Below are 21,611 nucleotides of genomic sequence, written 5' to 3'. Positions count from 1 at the left end.
TTAGTAGTATTCAAAGCGGAACAGTCAGAGGGGGCTACATACCAGTCCGACGAGGGGAGTTCGAATTAATGAAGCTTCAGCAGGCTGAAGCAAAACAAATTGTATTTTCTACAAGAACTATGAAAGCATGGATATTTTATTCTAAAGTGTTTTACGGGTCTTAGTTTTGTGGCCTAGTTCTATCCCGCTTGCATCGTGAGGGGCGATGATATTAGGAAGTGACACGCGTTTACCTCCTTAACGTGCAGTTTCCACGCAGTGATATATTAATCACCCAAGCGACATCATAGTGTAAGGTCTCCGGAGCGTTTATCTAAGATTTTTCTTTCTTACCAAAGCGTTGCCCATGCTTTATTGACTGTCCCTATTCTTACTGAAGGGTATGCTTGTTTACACCTAAATCCTCGACAAACATGAGACCAATGAATATTATGTGGTCGAAAGAATTAACACATCATTGATACGTTTATGCTGATCATCCTGTTCAAAAACATTGGTCTTGGTAGCCAGGTCGACTTTAGAAAGCTCTCCTCTAACCCAGTTACATAAACAACATCACAGCAGTCATCATCCCAAAAAGAAACGACAAATGAGGTTCTGACGACGTGATCCTCTGCAACAAGTACCAACGACTTGACGGGGATTGCTAGCCTACACAGGGCTCGCCAAGTAGTATTTATGTACACTGAATAGATCACTCCAGCAGCCCCCCACGATACCATCGCACCAACTACCAACAAAGGACCGCAAAAAAAGAGAATATGTACCCAGCATGATCCTATTCCATTCAAATGTTCAAAATATCATAGCGCTTAGATTCGACAGTGTATGAATCTATAGTGTATAGGTATGTATCTATTCGAATCTGTCTGTCAGCTATCTACCAGGTAGCAAACCAATCCTGCACATGAGCAATGAATAAACTAATTGTAGCATTTTACCGTAAGGCAGGCCCGAAATTTCCCGCCGTTTCTGCCGCCTCTGCTGTTTCCGCCGTTCGCGCCGTTCGCGCACCCTCCGCATTTCGGGGTCCAGCCTAGAAGACTCACCCCCAACACTCTATTCCTTCGACACAGCAACCATGACTGACTGGATTATCAGACCTCTGTCTGAGGTCCTTCCACCCACCAACCAGACCAACGAAAGCGAGGTCACCGTTGCCACCAAGAGTTTCCTAGAACAGGAAGAGCTATCGCGCATAAGTGACGAGGGCGATGATTTCCATTCAGCATATTCGAGTCTGGATAGCGAGTCAACTAGCATTTTAACCGACACCCCACTACCCAAGCCATACGAAGACGAACAGGAGGTCTTTGAAGAAATCCTCAATTTCAACGTCCAGGAGCTGAGCCTCACCGTCCCCTCGGCCAACCCAATTTTTCGTGAACCGGTCTGGCACGAAGGGACCACCACCGACTTCCCCATGAGAGAGGAGACCCAAGAACGCGACTACGAGGAGTACTTGTTCGCCCTCGGCTTTCAATACTACAGCGACAAGGCCTGGTTCAAGTGTTTAGTGACCTCATACTGGGACCCGTAGGTCGAGTCCGTCTATCAGATTACTTTGCGCGATCGCCCTTTCATCCAGATCGCCTTCCGAGCCGATTGGCAACTCGAGTGGGAGCAGGCTCGTCTCATCAAGCACGTGGAGATCTTCGCGTACTTCATGGCTCGCATGCGTCCTATTGAAGGGGTAGGTCCCCTTGCTGGCCTCTTCGGATTTGCCTTTATCAGCTTTGGCGGATCGCTTATCTCCGACTTCGAGCTCAAGGATCGCATTGTTCCAAATCCACTTGACGATATCGTCTTCGCGTACTCTGAATATTATGAGGGTGAGGCCGCTCAAGTTGTTATTCACCACTACCATGCCCCCTACAAGCACAAGGTTATCATTGTTGAGTGAGGGCTAGGGAATCATGGGAGGCTGGAAAGGTGCAGGGTTTGAACGGACAGAGGGGTATGAAAAAGGTGTAATATGAATGGCTCTTGCGAGGTTCAAAGGATAGGGAGGGGTGAGATCCCCTTAATATTATACTGTAGGTAGATCAACACTTATGAGCTTTTAGCTCATCGTTAGCACTACAACGGCCTACGGAAATGCACACACCTTCGCTCTAACTTTCTTCTATAAAATTTCCTCTGTGAACTTGAAGCTGCAGAAAACGCGTCCTGGCCCTGATCATCGTAGTGAGTACATGAGGTTATTCGGGGATACAAACCGAGTCTCGTTTCCACTCGTATAGGTTCAACCGGCGGAGGGGGTATACCAAAAAGGTCATCCAATCATGATTATTTCTCTCATCTCTTCATTAGTGATATATATAAGAATGAGGATTACTTATCATGCTGTGTTATTTTCAACGCTGTGGAGGTATAGATTTACCGCACTATCCTCACCGTCTTTCCAACCTCTCCCCTTTCAACCGCCTCTAACCTAGGTAAAACGTGTTCCCACACCTTCTCAGATAAACTCTCGACGTCGAGGTTCGCATCCACAATCTGGATATCTTCTTCCTCCTGCCTAAACTCACCCTCCTCATTAGTGTCATTTAGTCCGTTCCCAAATCTTTCTCCGTCAGTTCGTCTCCTCATTGCTTTAGCACTGCTGTTCACCCCGGCACTACCAAGGTCACCCATACTAAGGCCCCAGAATAAGTCCCTGACGCGACGTTGCATCTCGCCCTTCTCATATACCTCACCACCCCAACCGCCGCGCTTCCGCGCAACTTCCTCTTCTAAATCTAGGAACAATACCATATCTGGGCGGGGTAAGCCGACCTCAGGCGCCTTAGCCCAGGATAGAGATAGGTCTTTAATCTCCTTCGCAGCGCTGTATACGATGCCGCTGTGGTAGAAGCGATCGCAGATAATAGTGTGACCGGCTTCGAGCTCCGTCTTGATTTTCTTGCTGTGTAACGAGTCAGAAGCGCGTAGTTTCTCAGGGTGTTATAAAAAGAGAAAAACTTACACAGCCTCCCACCTATTCGCACTAAATAGCAAGTGAATAACATGATCCTCGACCTCCGTCTCACCCTTAAGGTACGCATCGATCATGCGACCTATAGGCGTTGTCCTATCTGCATATATCATTAGCATCACATCACCCCTCGCACATAGGCAACTTACCAGGAAACCGCATAAACCGAACCTCCCTCCCACTCTCGACACACCTCTGCTGCAACAACTTCGCCTGTGTCGTCTTCCCCGCACGATCCATGCCCTCAAACACGACCAGCGCGCCACGGACCGGTTTCGTCCTCTCCTTGCTCGTTTCCTCTACGCCATCCATTGCGTCTCCATCACTGGTAGCAGTTCCCTTACTACTACCTTCTAACCCCCCGTTCTCATCTTTGGGCTCAGCAGACGCGGCACGAGGGGCTGCAGGTGGAGGGGGTGCCGGAATCTGCGCTTGTGCTTGGGACGCGCTCTGTGGTGGCGCGATTTGAGGCGGGGCTAGGACTGGTGGCGCGCCTGTCGCGACGGTGATTGAGTCGCCGTCTTTGGTGTCATCCGCGTCTGTTTTCGCGGTTGTGGGGCGTGACCCTGTGGCGGCGAGTAGAGCTGCTACTTCGGTCTGGGTTAGATCTGGAGGGGGAGGGGATGTGGTAGTGGTGGTTGTGGTAGGGGCTGCAGTAGAAGATTCTGCAGGACGAGGGCTTTCTTGATTACTATCCGGTGATGATTGTAGCGCGACGGCTGATGATGCTATAGTCGCGGCAGTCGCGAGGTCGTTTATAGAGGCCATTGGGTGTGAGCCCAGTTTCTACTGATGGCGTACAAGGGGTGTAGAGTATTAAGGAATGATGAGTATTGAGTATGACGTCTGTCAATGGCTAATAAGCGAGGATTTGAGAACCAATTGCTGCTTTATAAGAGGAATTGTCCTCATGCAAGTACCAATTGGATATGATTAGACATTCAATGAATCATTCATATAAAGCAGGTCGTCAATTCGGTCCTTTTAAACCCCTGAGATATGATGTGATATCGAATGATGTAAAGATGTTGTCTCCGAATGTACTAAAGTATCGCGACTTTTTTTTAGTGTTGAGTGGGGTGAGATTTTGCCCCGCATACGGGGTACCCAGTAAGGTTCCACGACCTTAGTCCTAGGTACCTCTCGGGTGATCCTATTGGTAAGATTGAAAAACATGCTCGAATTCAAGGTTCTTAGGCTTGCTGTGTATCCCCACGAACTCCGAGTTTAAATCCTGTTTGAATTGTTTCTTTTCTTTTCATTGTAAGTATTCATATAATTTAATGAAACCTAAATACTTACGAATTTAGACAATTCAATTAGATAATGATTTACTGTGAATATATTAAATGCGTCGTTTTATCCCTTGTGTTTCATCTTCCGCCGCCATTCGAGGCAACGTTCTCTAGTTTAGTGTAGTGGTGGATATGAATTGGATTGTTCTCATTAAGCGCCCACCGAATACAAACGGTTATTGTTAGAACCTACCAATTCATTCAATCTCACTTGTCTTAGACATTCACGAAAACCAACTTCTACAAGCAACATATGTATTGGTACCGAAGTAAGCTACCTAGGTCGAGTTCGTTGTCAAGACTACATTCGGTTTGTCGCCATCTTTGCCATGATCCTCAATAGCCACAGCAATAATAGTACCCAACCGGGCACAAGTGCTCCAAGCGACGATCAGAGCGTGTATTCAGAACCGCCTCAAGCCGAGGCCACAGGTCCTGAAGAAAAAGACTCAAACAAGTAAAACGTGTACAGGCAGTAAAAGCAATACAAATAGCCGGTCCCGATCCCTTACCATTAACCGTATCCCCTTGCTTTCCCTATGCCTTGATGGCCGTAGTCCGTAACGCCCGTGACTCCGCCTCCTGCAGGCTATAGTACTATCTAGGAATTAGAGGACCGAGGAAAATTAACCAGTCCGAGAGAATCAGAAACGCGCAGAGTATGTCCATGTCCCTATTAGCATGCTGTCCCCTCAACTGTAACGGTCTCCGCCTCATCCTTTGCGCTTCCGCTCTCCCATACCTCGAAGCTCTCACCTGTGCCCTCCATCGGCTCAAGTAGAGAGGCGCAAGGAACAGGTTCTTCGGTCTTTTGCATCAACTCGTCGACCGACTTCGCTGCCTCTTCTGTGACAGACTGTAGAACAGCGACACACTCCTCAGCAGGTACGTCACCGGCGACTTGCTGCGCCTCTTGCTTCTGGGACTGCTCCTCCTCGTCCTCATCACCAGGAACGATAACGATGGAGTTCGCATCGAGACCCTCAGAATAGTAATCTCGAACATCCATCTCACCAAGCGGGTTACGCTCCTTCTCAAACACCATCTCATCATCCGAGACCAAACGAGCCGCACGTGGGCGCGAAGTCTGCGAAACATCATCAACGGGCGGGATATTCTCCTTGCCCTCGGCATTCTCACGCTGTCGACGGCTCTCGCTCTCCTCATCAGAGCTAATGTCAAGGACACAAGTGCCGTGCTGCAAGAGATTCGTCATCTCCTGCTCCGGTGTATCCTCGTGGATATCAAAGAACCAGGATTCCTTCATCTCACCCTTGTGTAAGTCATCCAGGCCCAAAGAGCTGGATGATGACGACCTGGAGGCGGATAGTGGGCCATTGCGACTTCCGTAGGTCGCGATCGTCCCCTTAAGAGCGGCGTCCAGGGAAAACGGAGTCGATGATGAGGCACCATAGGATGGCGGGTCTACGCGCGAGAATGCACCGTTAGTGCGTCGGCGCGAGGAGAGGATGCCGGAGCGCTTGCTGCGGGTAGGTGAGCGACCAGCGGGTGCTGAGAGAGGAGTCGAAGACTTGGTTATGCTGGTGTTGATCCTGTTGGTAGGTGACTTGGGGTTGAGTACTGATCGCGGACGTGGGACAACTGGCTTCGGTTGAGTGGCGAGAGGAACATCGCTGGAGCTGACAGACTTCGTGAGGATAAAGGATGATGGCTTGATGAAGGAATCCTTGGAAGGCGAGAGATTGTCGGAACCCTTTGATCGCTTAGAAAAGAGTACCGGGTCAACGTTCTCAAAATCATCCGCATCTAAAGTGTCGGCGGCTTTTCGCTTCGCGGGAGAGTTCGGGATGGCTGCAGATTGTTTAGCAATTGAAATGACAAAATAAAAATATTATGCATGCTGCAGGTGTAAGAATTGATTGATGTTTGGTGGTATCGGGCAGTCGCATGAGAATATCATGCAGTTGTAAACATTCGGAATATTCCAAGCACGTCAGATCTCTTCCATAACTTACCATTTTGTCGGTTTTTTAGGCTAGTCAACGCCTGTAGGCGTGTCTCGTTAAGAGGTGCGAACGGTTGGCGAGTGACAGCAGCCATTGTGTTGTGTTGTAAGTTGTGACGTGGACTTAGGTGTTGCAAAAGGATCCCCAAAATGCCCAATTGAACCACAAAATGGTGGTTCCAAGTCAATTAGGTCCTGGGTAACCAAGATCGATTTGATGGGGATCGATCGTAGTGTGCCGGTGAATTATGACGAGGTAAGGGTTCGCCCGGAACAATTAATACCTAAAGCAATTGTGAAGTCGATTGTCACGATTGTTTATTTATTATTATTTTTCTTGCGTCGTGGACAATCGTATATAATCAAGCTGGATGCAGCAGCAAACAGAATCTCGATCTGTCCAGTATAGGAGTATTGAAAGGAGGAAAAGTGGGCGAGGGAGTGTGTTGGGTGGGAATTGACAAGTCTTATTGCCTCTCGGGTGTCGCCTTGGTAAGGGTAGGTCGCGCCGGTAGAGGCCCAGATATGGAGTAGAAGGATTGACGCGGAAGGGCAATTGTCTTGGATGCTGCAAGTCGAGATTATCAGGCCAAGCTGGAATCAGGAAGCGCTTGTGCACTAGTTCAGGAGGAGAAGAGGAGAATTAATGGGACTAGGGACTGGAAGACGCCTGAGTGGATGGATGAGAGGGAGGGACTGCTGCAGGACGTAGGAAGATATGCGAGGAAATTAAGATATGATACAGAGGAAAAGAATTGATTGATGCTCGCGCCCTCAGCTTTCAAACAGGTTTGGTGGGCTGCAGCATGCTAATACACAGCGTACATACCGTACATTAGTACCTCAGGTAGGGAGCCAAGGGTGTGGGTTTTTCTTTTGGTCGTGTTACCGACGCGTGGTGTTGGTGTAAATGGGGAAGGTCTTCCAATCAGAAATAGGGGCAGGCCTACATACAGTACATGTAGCTCATTACCTGCAGGTTTGAGGTGGATCGGTGCAAGGGCTGTGTCGTATTTGACTGGTCCGGGACCAAGTGCTGCAGGGAATTCTAGTGAATGTCTCTCATGCAATTCTCCTGTCCGGATCTCTGATTTGCTCTCTCAGTCTCTGTGTGATTCAAAGCGTTGAGACGGGTCTCACCAAGGCAGTGTCCGAAAGTGGTTTGAATCTACGATGCACTTAAAAGGGACCAATTGTCGCGTCTGAATTTCAGCCAAGGCCACCTTTAGGGGTGGACGGTAAAGGGGACGGACCAAAAGAAAATGGATCCAAACCAAATCCATCGCGCCTTTGTGGGACTCGAAGTGTTTCCACGCGCAAGATTTGAACGCAGGGGTCCGCGCTTTTCGCGTCCATAAAGAACTGGCCTTTCCCCCTCTATTCTCATTGCCTATCATCATCGCGTTGAGTGGAAAAACCACGAACCATTTGCCAGGATATGCCGGATTCTAAGACAAAGCCTTTCATATTTCTCAAAGGATGCCTTTGGGGAAATCGACCAGCATAAGGCTCGTCTCAGTCCCATACTATCGAAGCACGTATCGTCGGGTTCGAAGATCTTCTAATCATGGGGCTATGCTAGCTAAGAACAACGGCTAGCAAATGAATGAACAAGCGTTTTCCAGCTCATTTGCTCTTCGCAAACTGCGATTCTCATTGAAGCACCGAGACTCGTATCGGGTTTAAGACTGAACTCAGGATGAACTGACTTTGAGGATCATATTCATCTCACTTGAGGTAACCTTCATTGGAGGGACCCCACGGTCTGACGTGCTTGCCTTTTCCGTCACGGCCGCCATGATCTCAAGGGATAACCAATGAGTGCTATACGCATGGCATATCCTATGGTGCATTGGGAACCGAAAGGCGACTAGGCCGCATGCAACGCGACCACATCTTTTGGCCTATTGGAGAGCAAAGCATTGTAGCGGATGAGCCCTAGAGAATGCCTTGTTGGTTCAGATCAAGCAGAGCCTTCCTACTTCTTCCTTGACCACTCAAATAGGCTGGATAGACCGAATTTTGATGTTGCTCAAGCCTAGACAGGTCCACGAAAAGGTCGCAGCGACGCGTTCGCGAATAATCCGAGATGACGGTGATCTCTCGGTAGTTGGTCTAGAATCTCGCTCAGACTCAACCATATTTCTATATTCTATGGTGATATTATCAGACAAGACCCTCGATGCTTACTCTTGCGCAAATTGGAAGTCGCCTAGTTGTGAGATGGAAAGAACATATTCCTGATGATGCAAGTGGCGCTTGGTTGGGAATGGTTGAATAGAGCCTACTCAGGCTAGTTTGAGCCAAGCTTCTCTATGATCCGAATGACTAGCCGCCCGGCCATCCGGCGACCACCCCTTGGAGGCCTAGTTGACGAGTCGCCGATGCAATCGCTCTTCCATATAGAAGATGCCTGTCCTTGGCTTTGCCTAGGGTCCAGTACCGCCACGATCATGGAACGGCAAGTGAAAATCCACATTCGTCGCGATCAACTCGTCAACACCACAACTAAGAAAGTGCATCAAATTGAATTTATTCGCTACGTGATTAAGGACAGAATGGATTGAGCAAATCAACATTGGAGTTATAAAAGGAAACCAGATTCTCAGGTAATCGTAGCTTCTTCAGCATGAGGCCTTGTATCTGGGATTGGTTATGTCACCCCGTTACTGCCTTATTTGACTGACGTTGGGCCTTAATCCGGAGTACCAGAAAGAGTAAGTCCACTCGAGCCGCCTATGTCCTAAAACCCCTACTGGTCCCATGGACTGACGAATATCAAAGTGTATTATCTTATTATATGCTCACATCATCGGACGAAAACAGCGAAAGGAGGCGTTGTCGATCATGATCCCTTAAACTACTTTTCGGTTGGCTTCCGGCATGGCTTAAGGAAAAGGATAATTACGTTCCTTTAGTCATCTACCATCCAACAATTCCACGCTTTATCATCACAGAATCCCCACCGGGGGCAACACGCTAATGTGAGAATCCAAGCAAAGCCGTGGAGAATACCGGACACTACCTATGTGGAGACTATTAGGCCATGATGTTTGTATCATACATATACGAATACATACTAGGTACACGAGTATCTAGGCGGACAGCCTAGGACAGACCCCAATTAATCTATGTCATGTACTCGGTGAGAGGTTCGATCCAGCCCCTTTTCAGCTGTCTTCACACAAGTGTTCTTAAATAATTTGTGCATTTTAATCTAGAGTACCGTTGGGACTAAGGACAAGATATTTTATCTTCTGCTTATTTACAAATTTCTGAAAAAAGCAGAATCTAAACTAAATCAATACATGAGCGAGTGACGTCTTAAATACAGACGTGATGAAACCCTACTGTTTCCATCGGGGTCTTCCAAGGTTGTTTAGCATATCGGTGAAGATTTTTTTGTAGATGAAGATGATATTCCAAGGTCCCATTTCACAACGACATCATCACTATACCTAGAGAGCATACGGTTTCATCAATTGCCGGAGTACTTCTCGCTCGAAGAATATAAAAACAAAACCAAATAATTTTACTTCGACACGGTACTTAAGTACACATACCTCGTCAAGGTATTTCTTACACTGCTTCTAACGCTCCGTCACCCAGACTAAGAGTGGATCAACACACATCGCTCGTGCCCAACATCACCAGGCTTCCATCAAACCTCGTCATCTTAGCCACGGTCCTTACGATTAAGTTCTCTTACATCCAATGAAGCCATTTTTAGTCCCGACGCATCTCAAGTCCGTAATATTCCCATACCTATCGAGTATAAAGGGTATCATGACATTATTTCCATACATGAATTCCGAGGGCCCGTGTTCCATTACCGCAACCTCCGCGGCGGCCCTATCACGCTCAGCCACGATGCGGAGGGCATCAAAGGAGATGTCAAATCCATTCAGTAGGCTCGGTAAGTGCGTAAGTCCGCATCATCCTAAGGCTTGTGTACTTGAGCGGCTTGCTCTGGGTTTCTGTTGGTCTTTTAGCGGATGTTGGTGGCGAGGTATTCCGGTAGCTGATCCCATTTGGCAGAGGTGATATAAGGAACGACAAAGGGCTTGATGGTTACGGTACCTAGATATCCTTATCCTAGGATCATGCGGCTACCAATAGCTGTTATCGAGCTCTTCAGCCCCGTATCAGTTGGGGGACATCTTGAATTAAAGCAGTGACTAATCCATGCCGTCCCGTCTTCTAAGTATATTATACAATTCAAGGGGCATCTGATGATGTAAGCACCTCTAAGTTTCTTGCGATACTCATAAGTCCAATAATATCTTTCTATTATTTTAGTATACTGGTAGAGTATATTCAAATTCGACAGCTCTCCCCAGCTATGTATTTCGGTTCTTTTGTTACAAATTCGATAGGAACCTGAGCTTTAGATAAACATTCGACATAATTGACGGGGCGCTGAATAAGGATGAGAATATAGATCCTAAGGTCTTCCTAATATAAACAGGTATGCGCATATAGCATCGTGTGTGGCACCTCGCAAAGAGCCGCCCCGAATTCTCCAGCTAAAATATATTAATTAATACCTAGGTAGATTATTACGAATTATCAATGCTAGTGGGTGGTGTTGCCATTGTGATACATGAAATAGCATGGGGTAAACGCCTGTAGTTAGCAAGTCATGGCTTCACTGCAAAAGTTAATACCATGAAACTCCCACATGATCTGCTTAGGTGCCATGCGCGTAACCAGATTGTTTCCAGGTATTATGAGTCTGATAATAATGCTTAAAATGCTGCTTCAAGAATTCATCAACTTAGCTGAAGAGGAGACATCGTAACTCCAAGACTACAACGTGAGATTGTCACACCAATACCACCCACCTACCTAAATTTAGCCATCAACTTCGTAAAGGGGGTGAATAGATTAGAGTTCTGTAAAAGGCTATACAACACGGTTCAGAATATAAATAGTAATTCAATAGAGGTCAGCTGTGCTTTATATCTCAAATTTCCAAAGAGGCTGCCCTCTAGAATCGATCCCCATGTAGGATAACTCCCAAGAAGTATCAGCATGGCCGAAGCAGCGGTGGCAGCGGGAGGTGCAACGATAAACGTTATTCAGCTTGGAGACGTTGCCCTATTATTATGTCGTAATATCTCCAACTTCATTAACGAATTGAAAGATGCGAAAGATGATATCAGACATATTCGTGATGGTAAGGAACTTTGTTGTTGTAATATGATATCCGGCTGATAGTAACACGGTTCTCTAATAATTGATAATACGGATTCGTTAATGCGAAATCTAATCATCTACACTCGCGAGTTCCAAGACACGCCAACTTCACTACAGGGCGAAGTGCTACCGGACATGCTCGTGAAAAATTTCTACCATTTTCACGAGAGCATGGAATCCATTCGCGGATGGCTACCGCCGGATCTCTCACCCGGGTTTGCTGAAAAATTCCGCTTCGTCTTCAATAGGAAGACAGTCAAGAGCGCCACAGTCAGACTTGAACAATGTAAAAGCAGTACTACATTGGCATTAAGCATCATTAATAAGTAAGAATCGGTATTGATCTGATGGGAAAGTGGCTTCTTACTAAATTTGTATGTCTAGTCGGAACGGCCTTAAATTGCGGAATAGCCTGGGAAATCTCAAGGTCGCAAGCGAAGAAATGACCTGATTGCAGAGAACAATAGTAAACGAGTCTCCGCAACATGCCTCCGGTCTGATGGCGGCTTTAGAACATATATCTCAACAGCAATTAGAGGTATTTAAAGCATTGTTAATAGGCGCGACCCCAGGCACCCTATCCCAATCATCACGGCACACGAACAAGGTTTCAGTCGTCGACGAGGATGCACTCGCGAGGATGGTAAGGATCTGCGTGATGTAGACCGTTGAGACGATGTATCCTGGCATGGATAATGGTACGAGACGTAAAATTGATAATTCCAGTACCCAATTTGGATCGCAAGCCCACAGCGACGGATTTTGCGCTGCCCGAGAGAACGGAAAGACGCAAACGCAAGCGTCAAAACCGAATCTAGAAATCATGGGACAGGAATATCGGGGCCAAACAACAAGACCGAGTATGGTACGAATGTTCCAAAAGTGCGGGTTCATTTCCCTACGGTGGGCGATAATTAGGTTACATGTTGTACGGTTGAGGCGTCGCCAAACCTGGACCCCTCACTCCACGCCATTCTTTTCCATCAACATTGATATTATACCCAGATGCTTCGTATCTATAGGGTTGTCTCTATCGTATACGAACGCCCCAGATGATGCCGGTTATTATAACATCTGCCCGCGCATCTCGATATCTAGGGTGCTTCCTCTTGCACCGGTCTGGAAGGCAATAGAGAACGATGATGTGGATGTATTGCAGCATATATTGGAGAATGGCGAGGTTAGTGTGAGAGATTGCGATAAAGGGGGCAACTATCTCCTTGAGGTAAGTGGAAAACTCTTGAGGCCTGATATTTGTTAACGGCGTATAGCATATTCTTGATGATTATGCAGTAAAATGTCTTCGAAAGTACTGCACAGAATCAGATCCGGTTGGCGAGGATCAAATCCGGACGTACGAGATGCTCCGAAATTTTGGATCTTTCTCCGGGCCGTTCGCATGGTGGCCTAGCAGCTGTCGCGCTTTTCGGAGTGATATTTCTATCTTTGAATTTCATTTAGAACTTCACTTGAAGATTGGCGCTGATTTTAATGCGATAGTGGAGGAGTTGGTGCTCCTAGAATGCGCCATTGAGGTTCTGTCGCGTTTGGCGGCAGGCTTTGAATGGGGACAGGGCGAAGGGGACAATGCCAGTTTTCATGATGGCAACACCAAAGGCGCCTCAATTGAAGTGGAAGAAGCCGATGAAGCAGCCGAAGTAACCCTGCGTCTATTGATTTTGACTATCGATGCTGGAGCTGATGTCTCGTTTGTACGTGAGGTCAACGGTCATGTTCGGTCAATCACAGACTTTGCAGTTGAACGAGGAATCGAAGATTATTGGGAAGAAGCCCCCAGAACTTGTGGATACGATCCCGTCGAAGTTCGTGAAGAAAATGAACGACGGCGGAAGGAGTACAAGCGCCTTAATTCAGCGGGGCGAAGCGGCGTTGATGTCGAAGCAATTAGGAGTGTACCTTCTACGCGTGGCTTGAGACGTAGGGCTACAGCAGGAGCTAAAGCCGCCGAGTCATCAGTAGATGGCTAGGAGGTGCCATTTTCTTGACATGTAGTATTCCATTCGATCCGTTCTTGATTGTTTCATCGCACCAAGCTTGATGCTTAGGATATAGCGGGTGGAAGGTAAAAAGATAGACCGCTTCAATGACTAATGAACTATGAATACGCCATGCTCAAAAAATCTTCATAATACTAGGTACATTAATAGTATCTTCATCTAATCAATTCATTCCCTTGGCAATTCCTGCCTAATTGTTTCGGGTATATTCATAACAACAGCAGAATCCGAGTCCGAATCCGTCGATGGTAGCAAGGGACGAGAAAAATTGGAAGGTTTGCGCTGTAAGGACGGTGGTGGGGGCACGTCCTGAACTTGTTGACAATTCCTTGGCATCGCGACCGGCTCTGGTGGCCTGATTGCTACCTCCCGGTTCGGATCTCCGCCTGCGATCACCGTCGGGGGCGAATAATTGGGGTTCCTGATAACCCTGATTGCTTGCCGTATGGCGATTTCTGGTTGAGCAGCGTATCTGACCGTAGATAACCGAGACCGCTGAGAACTGCTTGCGATACTGGTGCTCGGTGTCACTCGATGCGTCCTGCCGGACCCATTGGATATCTTGGATGGAGTTGACGAGCGAGAAGTGTCTGCGGATGAGGCGGGGTAAGAGGAAGAATAGTATGGGGTATGATCCGTAGTCGAGTTGTCTATAGACGGTTCGGTGATCATTTGGGGACCGACTTGATCCGCATATGTATTGTTCCACTCCGTTCGCCATCCGCCAGGAATATACACGGGTTTTGGCGGAGGCTCCGAAAATGTCAATGGTAACTTCGGCATTGTTGGAATTAGCGACGATGGAATGGTTCCTATGATTGTAGGTATATAATGAGTTGCTCCGATAGGAGAATTCGCCATAAGTTCCGTCCGATCATATGATAGCTCGTCGGTATTTATTACTAGAGGTTGTGGGTTTCTTGCTGCAGCCCCTGAGCTCCCGAGCCGGAAGATCTCTGCCGTTGGTACTGTCATTATGGATGCATTTGTGCTCTCCTTTCGCTGTAGAGAAGCTCTACGTGAAACGCTTAGATCTGCAGTGAGATCGTCCGAAAACTTGCTGCTACTGCTACTAAGAAATGAATTTCTAGATAATCCTTTTGTTGCGAAAGGCGTTGAGTTGCTTTCGATTGTAGCTGATATCGCAATGAATGAGGGTCTATGTTTGAAGTTAGTCATGATTTTGAGCAACCGCAGGAGACCCTCACATAGCTAAAATACAAACCGCCAAGTCCAAATATGGCGCAACCTTCGCAATTCCAACTGAGGTGGTTACCTTGGCGATCATAACGTTCGTTGCGACCAGAGCAGCAACCCATACAGCAATTCCTAGCCTCGCGAAGAGAAGTGCGCTAGCATGGAGATAATTACCATATGTCTGTGGTGGACCGGGTCCTTTTCTGATATAATTCCTCCTTGATCCCCTAATATGAATACAAATATATAGCATAGCTATGCTGGACGCGAATAAGACGAGATCGCGAGCGATGCACGCTGATTGAACTTCAATTGGTTGTAACATCAACACCACGGCGATGGTGATGCCCGCTGCTGATGATAGAAAAAGTACTAAGAGTGCGGCGAGAAGAACCGAGGGCCGTCGCCTTCGTTTTTGTTCCCCGTTGTATTGGTCGAGAGAGTTGTAAAGTAATCTTGCATGGTTGTCGCCCACCAACGAAGCCTCATCTTCATTGGTATTCTTACGCGCCATGTGGATGCCGTCTAGATAACAGCAGGGCCGGCCAGCTGCTCGACTTCGAAGCGGTGTAATAAATGAGTGACGGATGAAATGAATCAATGCTTATTGGGGTATCATAATTGATTTCAAGCGAAGGGATGTTACCAGCAATCATAAGAAACAAAGAAAGTTCTATATATATAAGTATAAACGTAAATCATCGTGAAGCTTTTCATCCGAAAATAATTGAAGAGGCAGGACGTGACAGCAAAAGGCGTGTCCTGGCCATGTCGTGGAATGGAGTCCGTACTGATGGCAGCGAAGGTGAAGAGAATGTAACTGGGGAGAATGAGGTCGACCTCGCCCATTTTTTCTTCTCAAAATTGCAGAGCGGCCTATATATTCCGGATGCACTTACTTACATGTCTTGTACCCTGGCCTGGGCCGACTAGGCGAAGTGCGACGTTGTAGTTTTATGTCGAGGTTGTCGTAAGAGCCTAGAAGTAGTAGTCGGGAGAGGCTGGCACATTCCAGGCGTAGGCTATTCGTTGAACCCTATAATTAATGAGAGCCTGCTAAGGAAAGTCAGTAACGCTAACGCCCGTGTACCTATGTAAAACAAGGGGGCGGCTAAAATATGCAAAACAGTTGCATTGAGCCTCAATAGAGTGGCTTATGCAACACTTCCAGTCTCGGGTCCTTGAGACGGCTCGAGTCATCGGAATGTCATGGCTCTTCGATAAGACTATGCTTTAGTTGGTTTAGTTTGAAAATCTCAAGTTAGTATGCCGATGAATTCGTATCGTTAGTTCATTTTCTCGCCTCTCAACTGCTTTGGAATGTTGTGATCCATATAATGTACATTGAATGGTACAGAAAGGTCTTCTCTTATCCCGAGACCTTGAAACGCCCGTAATGATATTTACTACCCAAGAAAGTGACCGTTTTTTGTTTACTCCAAATGTGACGCTCTGATATAACCCCTAAAGTCGTCAAAAGTCACCCTACCTCGTCTCTTCCAATTGATTGTCGTTATTATTAAATCCATAAGGGTATCCAAGTACATGAAGAACTACTGGTCATAGCAACCTAACGTAGCATATATGATAAGTCTGGTAAATTTTGTACAATGCGCCTGACAATTTGTTCTTGATCTTGTTCCGTATCTGACTTCTGAATCGGACCAAGCACAGCTTTCAGTGGGGGTCCACTTTGTGATACCCTATCCGCCTTTACTTGCACATGCCTGTTCTCGTGATGTTTCGGGACTGGCTCTGGTTTAGCCTTTCGCGAATTCGTACTTGTTGAAGTTGATTTCGAGGCTGGTGATTCAAAAATAGAAAAATCGGCAAGTGGCCATGGATTCTGTTTAGGCGATTTCGGTGTCCGGGCGGATAAGTTCTCAAATATAGAAAAATCTGCGAGAGGCCAAGGATCTACCCTTGGAGCCTTTTCGCTTGATTCCTCTGCTTGGATAGGCACTTGCTTCGGGGTTTGGCTGCTCTGTGGTATGGTAACGGAGAGCTTAAATGACAAATCGCTACTTTGGACTGTCGTGCTATTTTTCGGACCTGAATTTGGCGTATCTTTTCCAATGCCCACTTTGGCTGAACCGGCGCTGTGTCTCTTTTCTGCGACTTGCGTCGCGAGTGTAGGCATAGGATGAGCCTTTAGCTGAGGGGAGGACACCATTTCGCCCCATTCATCATCCTCATCTTCTACACTGTCTTTAGTCTGTTTCAATTGTGCAGGCTTTTGAATCGCGACACGAGTACTACTCTCGGTCTTGATGGTCTCCGGTGTATGCCCATTTTTAGATACGATTGGCGGGCCCATTTTACCACTGCTGGAAACGGGATGCGAGATAGGGTGCGACTTATTCGTATCCGCGGTCCAACCGAAACTAGGAAGGGCGCTTGGTCGCGACCCGAGAGTCGTGCTAGAGGGCCGGGCCGGGTTATTGAGCGACCTCCTTGCTTCGGAATCAGGGCCGGCGGATTTCATCGGCTCCTTCGAGCTTTGATTCGGCAGTGGCATCGAAATATTTCGTGAATGTGTGATAGCTGATTTACGAGCAAAAACTTTTCCTAAATCAACAGGCGATGCAGAAGAATCCCAATTAAAGACACCCGTTCGTTTGCCGGCTCCTAACGTGGCTCGTCCGGTGATTGAGTCTTCTTCCATCCATCGTCTTACAATCTTAATAGTATCTCCGTGTAGGTGAGATGTCGCCCACTCCACCCTATGGTAATTATCCTCATCTCCTGAGTCATGCTTACGCATCGACCCAAAGCGGGAAATTCGATACCATGTTTTGCGCTCTGAAATTGTCGAGAAGTTGTCCTCGATGATTCGGTCAGAAACCTCGCCAACATCCCCTACGTTGTCGTCCACATGTTGAGCTAGGTCTGGAAAGAGATTATCAAGAGGCGTATAATCAACATCAAACCGAATAGGACCATATTTCTCGATGATTTGCTGGACCGATACTGTGACTATTTCTGGTGCCACATTTTCGGGGCTAGTGGGCCCTCTTGTCTCATCCTGAACGGAGGTGTCCCCAACTTGAGCCTTTGGTGTAGATGGGCTTCCAGAAGACACCGAAGCGTGTATATCTGGCGTCAGTCTATCATATTCACTCTTCGCATCTTCAAAATCTCCGAAATCTATATCACCCTCAATGTCTGTGCCCCTGTTTTGGCTCGGCGATCGTCCCCGACTCCTACTTCTGGAAGGCTTAAGTCGTGTTGATGGGGATGGCTCTTCTGTAGCGGCCTTTGCTATGTCATCATACATTCCCACGAGTTCTTGAACTTTACCTGAAGGTTTTCGAGACGGGGTTTGTAAGCGTAACTTGGGCTCCTCGTCAATTGATGTAATTGGCGAATCCTGACGGTCTAATCCGTTAGAGCTATCGATGGAGAACGTAGATGATGGCCGAGATGGGGAATCGTGTATCTCGACTTTTGGAGCCGATTTAGGTCTTGAGCCATAGGATTCCCGGGGCGGCTCTTGCACAGTCAGCGCATCTTCTGTATTGTCTCCTCCTTCTTTAGATTGAACGTTATCCGTAATTGAATCGAGAGTTTCTGCGCCCTTCTCATCATGTGTTTGCGAAGTCGCCACAGATGCCTCCACGGTTTCGCGTTGAGCATCTGCGCCAGCGGCTTCTAACCCACTCCAAGATGTTGTCGGTGCGTCCTTATCGCGCAATTGTGCTTCTATTGCCCAGGGGTCGGGGGAATGATGTCGGAATACGGAAGAAGATCGCGATCGCGGTAGAGGTCTCAATCCTGGTGACGTCGCGGTACTGCTCGGTATCGCAAGAGAACCACTTTGTTTGGATTCATCGGGCCTTGGACTCGATTGACGAGAAATTTGAGGTGATGGTTCCGCCCAGACGCCCCAATCAAGCGCGTTCGTCGTGATATCTGCTGTATCCGCGCTCGCCCAATCCCCGAACCCGCTCCCGTTGTCCGCCCATGGCGATTGGTTTTGGAGGTTCGACGTACTACCGAAGAAGGCTCGCGGCGGCGGACTTAGAAAGTCCTTCGGGGGTGAGGGTGTCGTAAGATCGTTCTTGGACGGTGTCTCTGATGACGCCCAAGGCGAACCCCAAGGATCGTCCATAGTTGTCGGAGGCGATGATCATGTTGGTTGCCGACGCGGCGACAAAACCGTTTGCATGTGACTATAATGATGAAGCACAAGTATGGTAATCTATGCGGTAAGACATATCGCGTGCTTCACGAGATGAAAAGTTATTTTCTAAATGGATTGCCAAGAATATTATTATGCTGCATCTGCTCAAGCGCGAGAGTCGAAACCCCTGTCGACAATTAGCGTAACGAAAAGAAGTCGATTCAGGGGTTAAATCGTCAAGTTCCATGACGAGGATCAAGCAATCTTAGTTCGGAATTGCTGGGGAAAAAAATGGTTGTTTGCATATTAAGTTGGAGCTACGGCACAGCATTATCTAAAGCCACAGCTCGGAATGCTCGGGTTCCAGAGTAAGTGGCTGACGCAGCTATCGTGGCTGATGAAAATGCAGGGGTTTAATCTTAGAACAAATGATAATAAGTACCAAAGTATTTATCTAGCTCGGCGCCATTAAAATTTCGTCATTTCAAATGCCATGGTGGGGTAGATGGTGGGGCAAGATTTGAATGTACTACGTACATAAAATAATAGCTTTAACTTGTACCTATTGCTGATAAATTGCGACGCCGATAGACGCCGATTCTTCTCCCTTCTATTTATTTTAATGGGTGTGAAGTAAAGAACGAATATACATAATGAAGCTCTTTCAACCTCCCTAACTCACTTGATATCTAATTTACAGGATCCTTTCTAGTTCAGCCTCAAAACATTCCATTTTTAGAATTCACGCATTTCCGAATCTAATAATGTCGCTTACAAAAGTGAAGCACATTCTTCTAGTATGTGCAATCTTCAAAGTCTTAAAATAAACCAAAAATGTTACCGAGGAACATAGACTTACATATGCATTTATAGGTCCTCTCCGGAAAGGGCGGCGTAGGGAAATCATCTGTAACCACACAACTTGCTCTGTCGCTTTCGCTCGCTGGGCATTCGGTTGGAGTTCTCGATGTTGATCTTACTGGTCCTTCCATGCCACGCATGTTTAATATCGAAGACGCGAAAGTGACCCAAGCCCCAGGTGGATGGCTACCCGTAACTGTACATTCTGCGAACCCCGAGGCCGGCATAGGCGAGCTGAGATGCATGAGCCTTGGCTTTTTACTACGAGGACGAGGTGACGCGGTTGTATGGCGAGGCCCCAAGAAAACCGCGATGGTCCGGCAATTTCTCTCAGACGTACTATGGGGAGAGCTAGATTATTTGCTCATCGACACACCTCCCGGTACATCAGATGAGCATATATCACTTGCAGAGACATTACTGAAAGATGCATCTCCCGGCCAAGTAGCTGGGGCGGTTGTCGTGACCACTCCTCAAGCCGTTGCTACAGCAGATGTCAGAAAGGAATTGAATTTCTGCGCGAAAACGGGTATATCGGTCGTTGGCGTCGTCGAAAACATGGTTGGATTCGTATGTCCAAACTGCGCCGAATGTACGAACATTTTTGGTAAGGGAGGCGGCGAGGTTATGGCGAATGATTTTGCCGTGCGATTTTTGGGGGGCGTCCCGATTGATCCCCAGTTTGTCATGTTGGTCGAAACGGGAAGGCGACCACGATACCCACAAGGGACTGTTATCAACGGACAAGATTTCTCTCGGACGCATCAAAATAGTCAAGCCGACGCCCCGGCTGAAGAAATAAAGGAAGCCGGTCTACTTGCGAACAAATATCTCGACTGTTCCCTTGAGCCTATCTTTAGAGGGATCACGCAAGAAATCGTCACAGCTATCGGATGATGTCGGAGGTATCATTATCAGCCTAAGTTCTCCCCGTCTAGAATCTTACATGCAGTGTGACCGCAGGGGCCATATATTGAGATCCAATGCGCACGCATGCTGCAGCTGAAGGTATTTTCCAATGGCCAGATGCGCGTAGTTACCACCACATCGACTACTACCGTCGATTACTACCATCGCCTACCGATTATCTCATACCTAAGTACCTGTTGAGGGTTAGAGGGGGAAGCAAGTCTCTGCGACGTTGGATCCAAGTGCCGACCTCTAATGCTCCGTATCTCGCAGGATACTTAGTTAGTCAGGGGCGTAACAACCGCCAATGTTACGGCGATAGGGCTCTGGTCAAATTTCTTTTTTCTCCTCGATTGGAGCTACCGACCTTTTCTCCAAATCCCGTGGCTATGGAAACATTCTACACAGCAAATCGCAATGCACCCAAATTCTTCGAATGTTCCACAAGGAGAGTCGTATGTGCGAAGTCGCAATCCAAATGCTGATTCTGATTTAACAAACAGGATATTAATGTCGAGGTCATAATGGCAACCAGGAAAAAAGGGGGCTACACAAAATGCAATGTTACGTTCACATTTCTTATTTTTTTTTTTTTTTTCTCTACGAAATTGAAATCGGAATGAATTGGAGAAATTTTAAAAATGCTCTTTTTTATATCAAATTGATACAGACCTACATATAATGTACCTAATGACCTTCGTGCAGGACGATAATTGCACCTGTACTTCCCTGTACCTCTAGCTATTCTTCCCCCTCATTAAGCGGTCCTTGGTCAGCCCTTAGCCACTGAGCAGTACAAGTTGCCCTCACTAATATTCTTCTCCACTTTGGGCAGGGAATGACCGAGTGACCTCACACCTACCCAATCTTCGCGAAATCAGGTACCTTACCCTACCACTGGGTATGTACCACAAGCACATGGCCTTCCTTTCCGCCCGTGCCCCTTGCCCACAACCACCACAAGTTACCTTTCGCCTACTAAAGTTAAAATCTTCCAACAAAAAAAGCAAAGTTACAATTTACATGTACCTACCTGGAATGTATACATGGATGGATGCACTTTGCC

General features: G+C 47.2%; 8 protein-coding genes across 8 annotated transcripts; 4 read left to right on the top strand and 4 right to left on the bottom strand.

Moving 5' to 3' along the window:
• Positions 1 to 901: 901 nt before the first annotated feature.
• F4822DRAFT_442046 (uncharacterized protein) lies at positions 902 to 1,903 on the top strand (the record flags this gene model as incomplete). Its single annotated transcript, XM_051462943.1, has 2 exons — positions 902 to 1,516; positions 1,589 to 1,903. Exons 1-2 carry the CDS (start codon positions 1,082 to 1,084, stop codon positions 1,901 to 1,903), a joined length of 750 nt encoding a protein of 249 aa, XP_051316557.1. The 5' UTR covers positions 902 to 1,081.
• A 236-nt stretch (positions 1,904 to 2,139) lies between these two features.
• F4822DRAFT_394403 (thymidylate kinase-domain-containing protein) lies at positions 2,140 to 4,008 on the bottom strand. Its single transcript, XM_051457359.1, has 3 exons — positions 3,127 to 4,008; positions 2,969 to 3,077; positions 2,140 to 2,908 (listed from the first exon to the last, which is right to left on the bottom strand). Exons 1-3 carry the CDS (start codon positions 3,743 to 3,745, stop codon positions 2,380 to 2,382), a joined length of 1,257 nt encoding a protein of 418 aa, XP_051316556.1. The 5' UTR covers positions 3,746 to 4,008; the 3' UTR covers positions 2,140 to 2,379.
• A 502-nt stretch (positions 4,009 to 4,510) lies between these two features.
• F4822DRAFT_394401 (uncharacterized protein) lies at positions 4,511 to 7,018 on the bottom strand. The gene is made up of 2 exons (XM_051457358.1): positions 6,249 to 7,018; positions 4,511 to 6,084 (listed from the first exon to the last, which is right to left on the bottom strand). Exons 1-2 carry the CDS (start codon positions 6,331 to 6,333, stop codon positions 4,949 to 4,951), a joined length of 1,221 nt encoding a protein of 406 aa, XP_051316555.1. The 5' UTR covers positions 6,334 to 7,018; the 3' UTR covers positions 4,511 to 4,948.
• A 4,254-nt stretch (positions 7,019 to 11,272) lies between these two features.
• On the top strand, positions 11,273 to 11,888 carry F4822DRAFT_426625 (uncharacterized protein; the record flags this gene model as incomplete). Its single annotated transcript, XM_051460601.1, has 3 exons — positions 11,273 to 11,417; positions 11,535 to 11,763; positions 11,822 to 11,888. The coding sequence occupies 3 exons, from the start codon at positions 11,273 to 11,275 to the stop codon at positions 11,886 to 11,888; spliced, it is 441 nt and encodes a 146-aa protein (XP_051316554.1).
• A 225-nt stretch (positions 11,889 to 12,113) lies between these two features.
• F4822DRAFT_442044 (uncharacterized protein) lies at positions 12,114 to 13,524 on the top strand (the record flags this gene model as incomplete). The annotated part of the gene is made up of 2 exons (XM_051462942.1): positions 12,114 to 12,662; positions 12,709 to 13,524. 2 exons carry the CDS (start codon positions 12,114 to 12,116, stop codon positions 13,423 to 13,425), a joined length of 1,266 nt encoding a protein of 421 aa, XP_051316553.1. The 3' UTR covers positions 13,426 to 13,524.
• On the bottom strand, positions 13,525 to 15,875 carry F4822DRAFT_163102 (uncharacterized protein). Its single transcript, XM_051453165.1, has 2 exons — positions 14,664 to 15,875; positions 13,525 to 14,614 (listed from the first exon to the last, which is right to left on the bottom strand). The coding sequence occupies exons 1-2, from the start codon at positions 15,164 to 15,166 to the stop codon at positions 13,624 to 13,626; spliced, it is 1,494 nt and encodes a 497-aa protein (XP_051316552.1). The 5' UTR covers positions 15,167 to 15,875; the 3' UTR covers positions 13,525 to 13,623.
• Position 15,876: 1 nt separating this feature from the next.
• Positions 15,877 to 19,057, bottom strand: F4822DRAFT_163091 (uncharacterized protein). Its single transcript, XM_051453164.1, has one exon. The coding sequence runs from the start codon at positions 18,761 to 18,763 to the stop codon at positions 16,223 to 16,225; it is 2,541 nt and encodes an 846-aa protein (XP_051316551.1). The 5' UTR covers positions 18,764 to 19,057; the 3' UTR covers positions 15,877 to 16,222.
• A 231-nt stretch (positions 19,058 to 19,288) lies between these two features.
• F4822DRAFT_163006 (P-loop containing nucleoside triphosphate hydrolase protein) lies at positions 19,289 to 20,991 on the top strand. Its single transcript, XM_051453162.1, has 2 exons — positions 19,289 to 19,572; positions 19,649 to 20,991. Exons 1-2 carry the CDS (start codon positions 19,540 to 19,542, stop codon positions 20,531 to 20,533), a joined length of 918 nt encoding a protein of 305 aa, XP_051316550.1. The 5' UTR covers positions 19,289 to 19,539; the 3' UTR covers positions 20,534 to 20,991.
• The last annotated feature ends 620 nt before the right edge of the window (positions 20,992 to 21,611 follow it).

This window comes from Hypoxylon trugodes (genome assembly GCF_022578975.1).
Source record: "Hypoxylon trugodes strain CBS 135444 unplaced genomic scaffold F4822scaffold_3, whole genome shotgun sequence".
NCBI lineage: Eukaryota > Fungi > Ascomycota > Sordariomycetes > Xylariales > Hypoxylaceae > Hypoxylon > Hypoxylon trugodes.
Note: the sequence above shows the minus strand (reverse complement) of the source record. Positions and strands in the feature narration are given on the sequence as shown.

What these genes read in the sequence shown, in the direction of transcription:
- F4822DRAFT_394403 (XM_051457359.1), bottom strand. Translation starts at nt 3,745, where the DNA reads ATGGCCTCTATAAACGACCTCGCGACTGCCGCGACTATAGCATCATCA. An exon ending in TCGGTTTATGCGGTTTCCTG is followed by an intron (nt 3,078 to 3,126) that starts GTAAGTTGCCTA and finishes TGATATATGCAG; the next exon opens with ATAGGACAACGCCTATAGGT. An exon ending in GCGAATAGGTGGGAGGCTGT is followed by an intron (nt 2,909 to 2,968) that starts GTAAGTTTTTCT and finishes CTCGTTACACAG; the next exon opens with CAAGAAAATCAAGACGGAGC.
- F4822DRAFT_163091 (XM_051453164.1), bottom strand. Translation starts at nt 18,763, where the DNA reads ATGGACGATCCTTGGGGTTCGCCTTGGGCGTCATCAGAGACACCGTCC.
- F4822DRAFT_394401 (XM_051457358.1), bottom strand. Translation starts at nt 6,333, where the DNA reads ATGGCTGCTGTCACTCGCCAACCGTTCGCACCTCTTAACGAGACACGC. An exon ending in CCTAAAAAACCGACAAAATG is followed by an intron (nt 6,085 to 6,248) that starts GTAAGTTATGGA and finishes AACAATCTGCAG; the next exon opens with CCATCCCGAACTCTCCCGCG.
- F4822DRAFT_163006 (XM_051453162.1), top strand. Translation starts at nt 19,540, where the DNA reads ATGTCGCTTACAAAAGTGAAGCACATTCTTCTA. An exon ending in AAGTGAAGCACATTCTTCTA is followed by an intron (nt 19,573 to 19,648) that starts GTATGTGCAATC and finishes ATGCATTTATAG; the next exon opens with GTCCTCTCCGGAAAGGGCGG.
- F4822DRAFT_163102 (XM_051453165.1), bottom strand. Translation starts at nt 15,166, where the DNA reads ATGGCGCGTAAGAATACCAATGAAGATGAGGCTTCGTTGGTGGGCGAC. An exon ending in GCGGTTTGTATTTTAGCTAT is followed by an intron (nt 14,615 to 14,663) that starts GTGAGGGTCTCC and finishes CTTCAAACATAG; the next exon opens with ACCCTCATTCATTGCGATAT.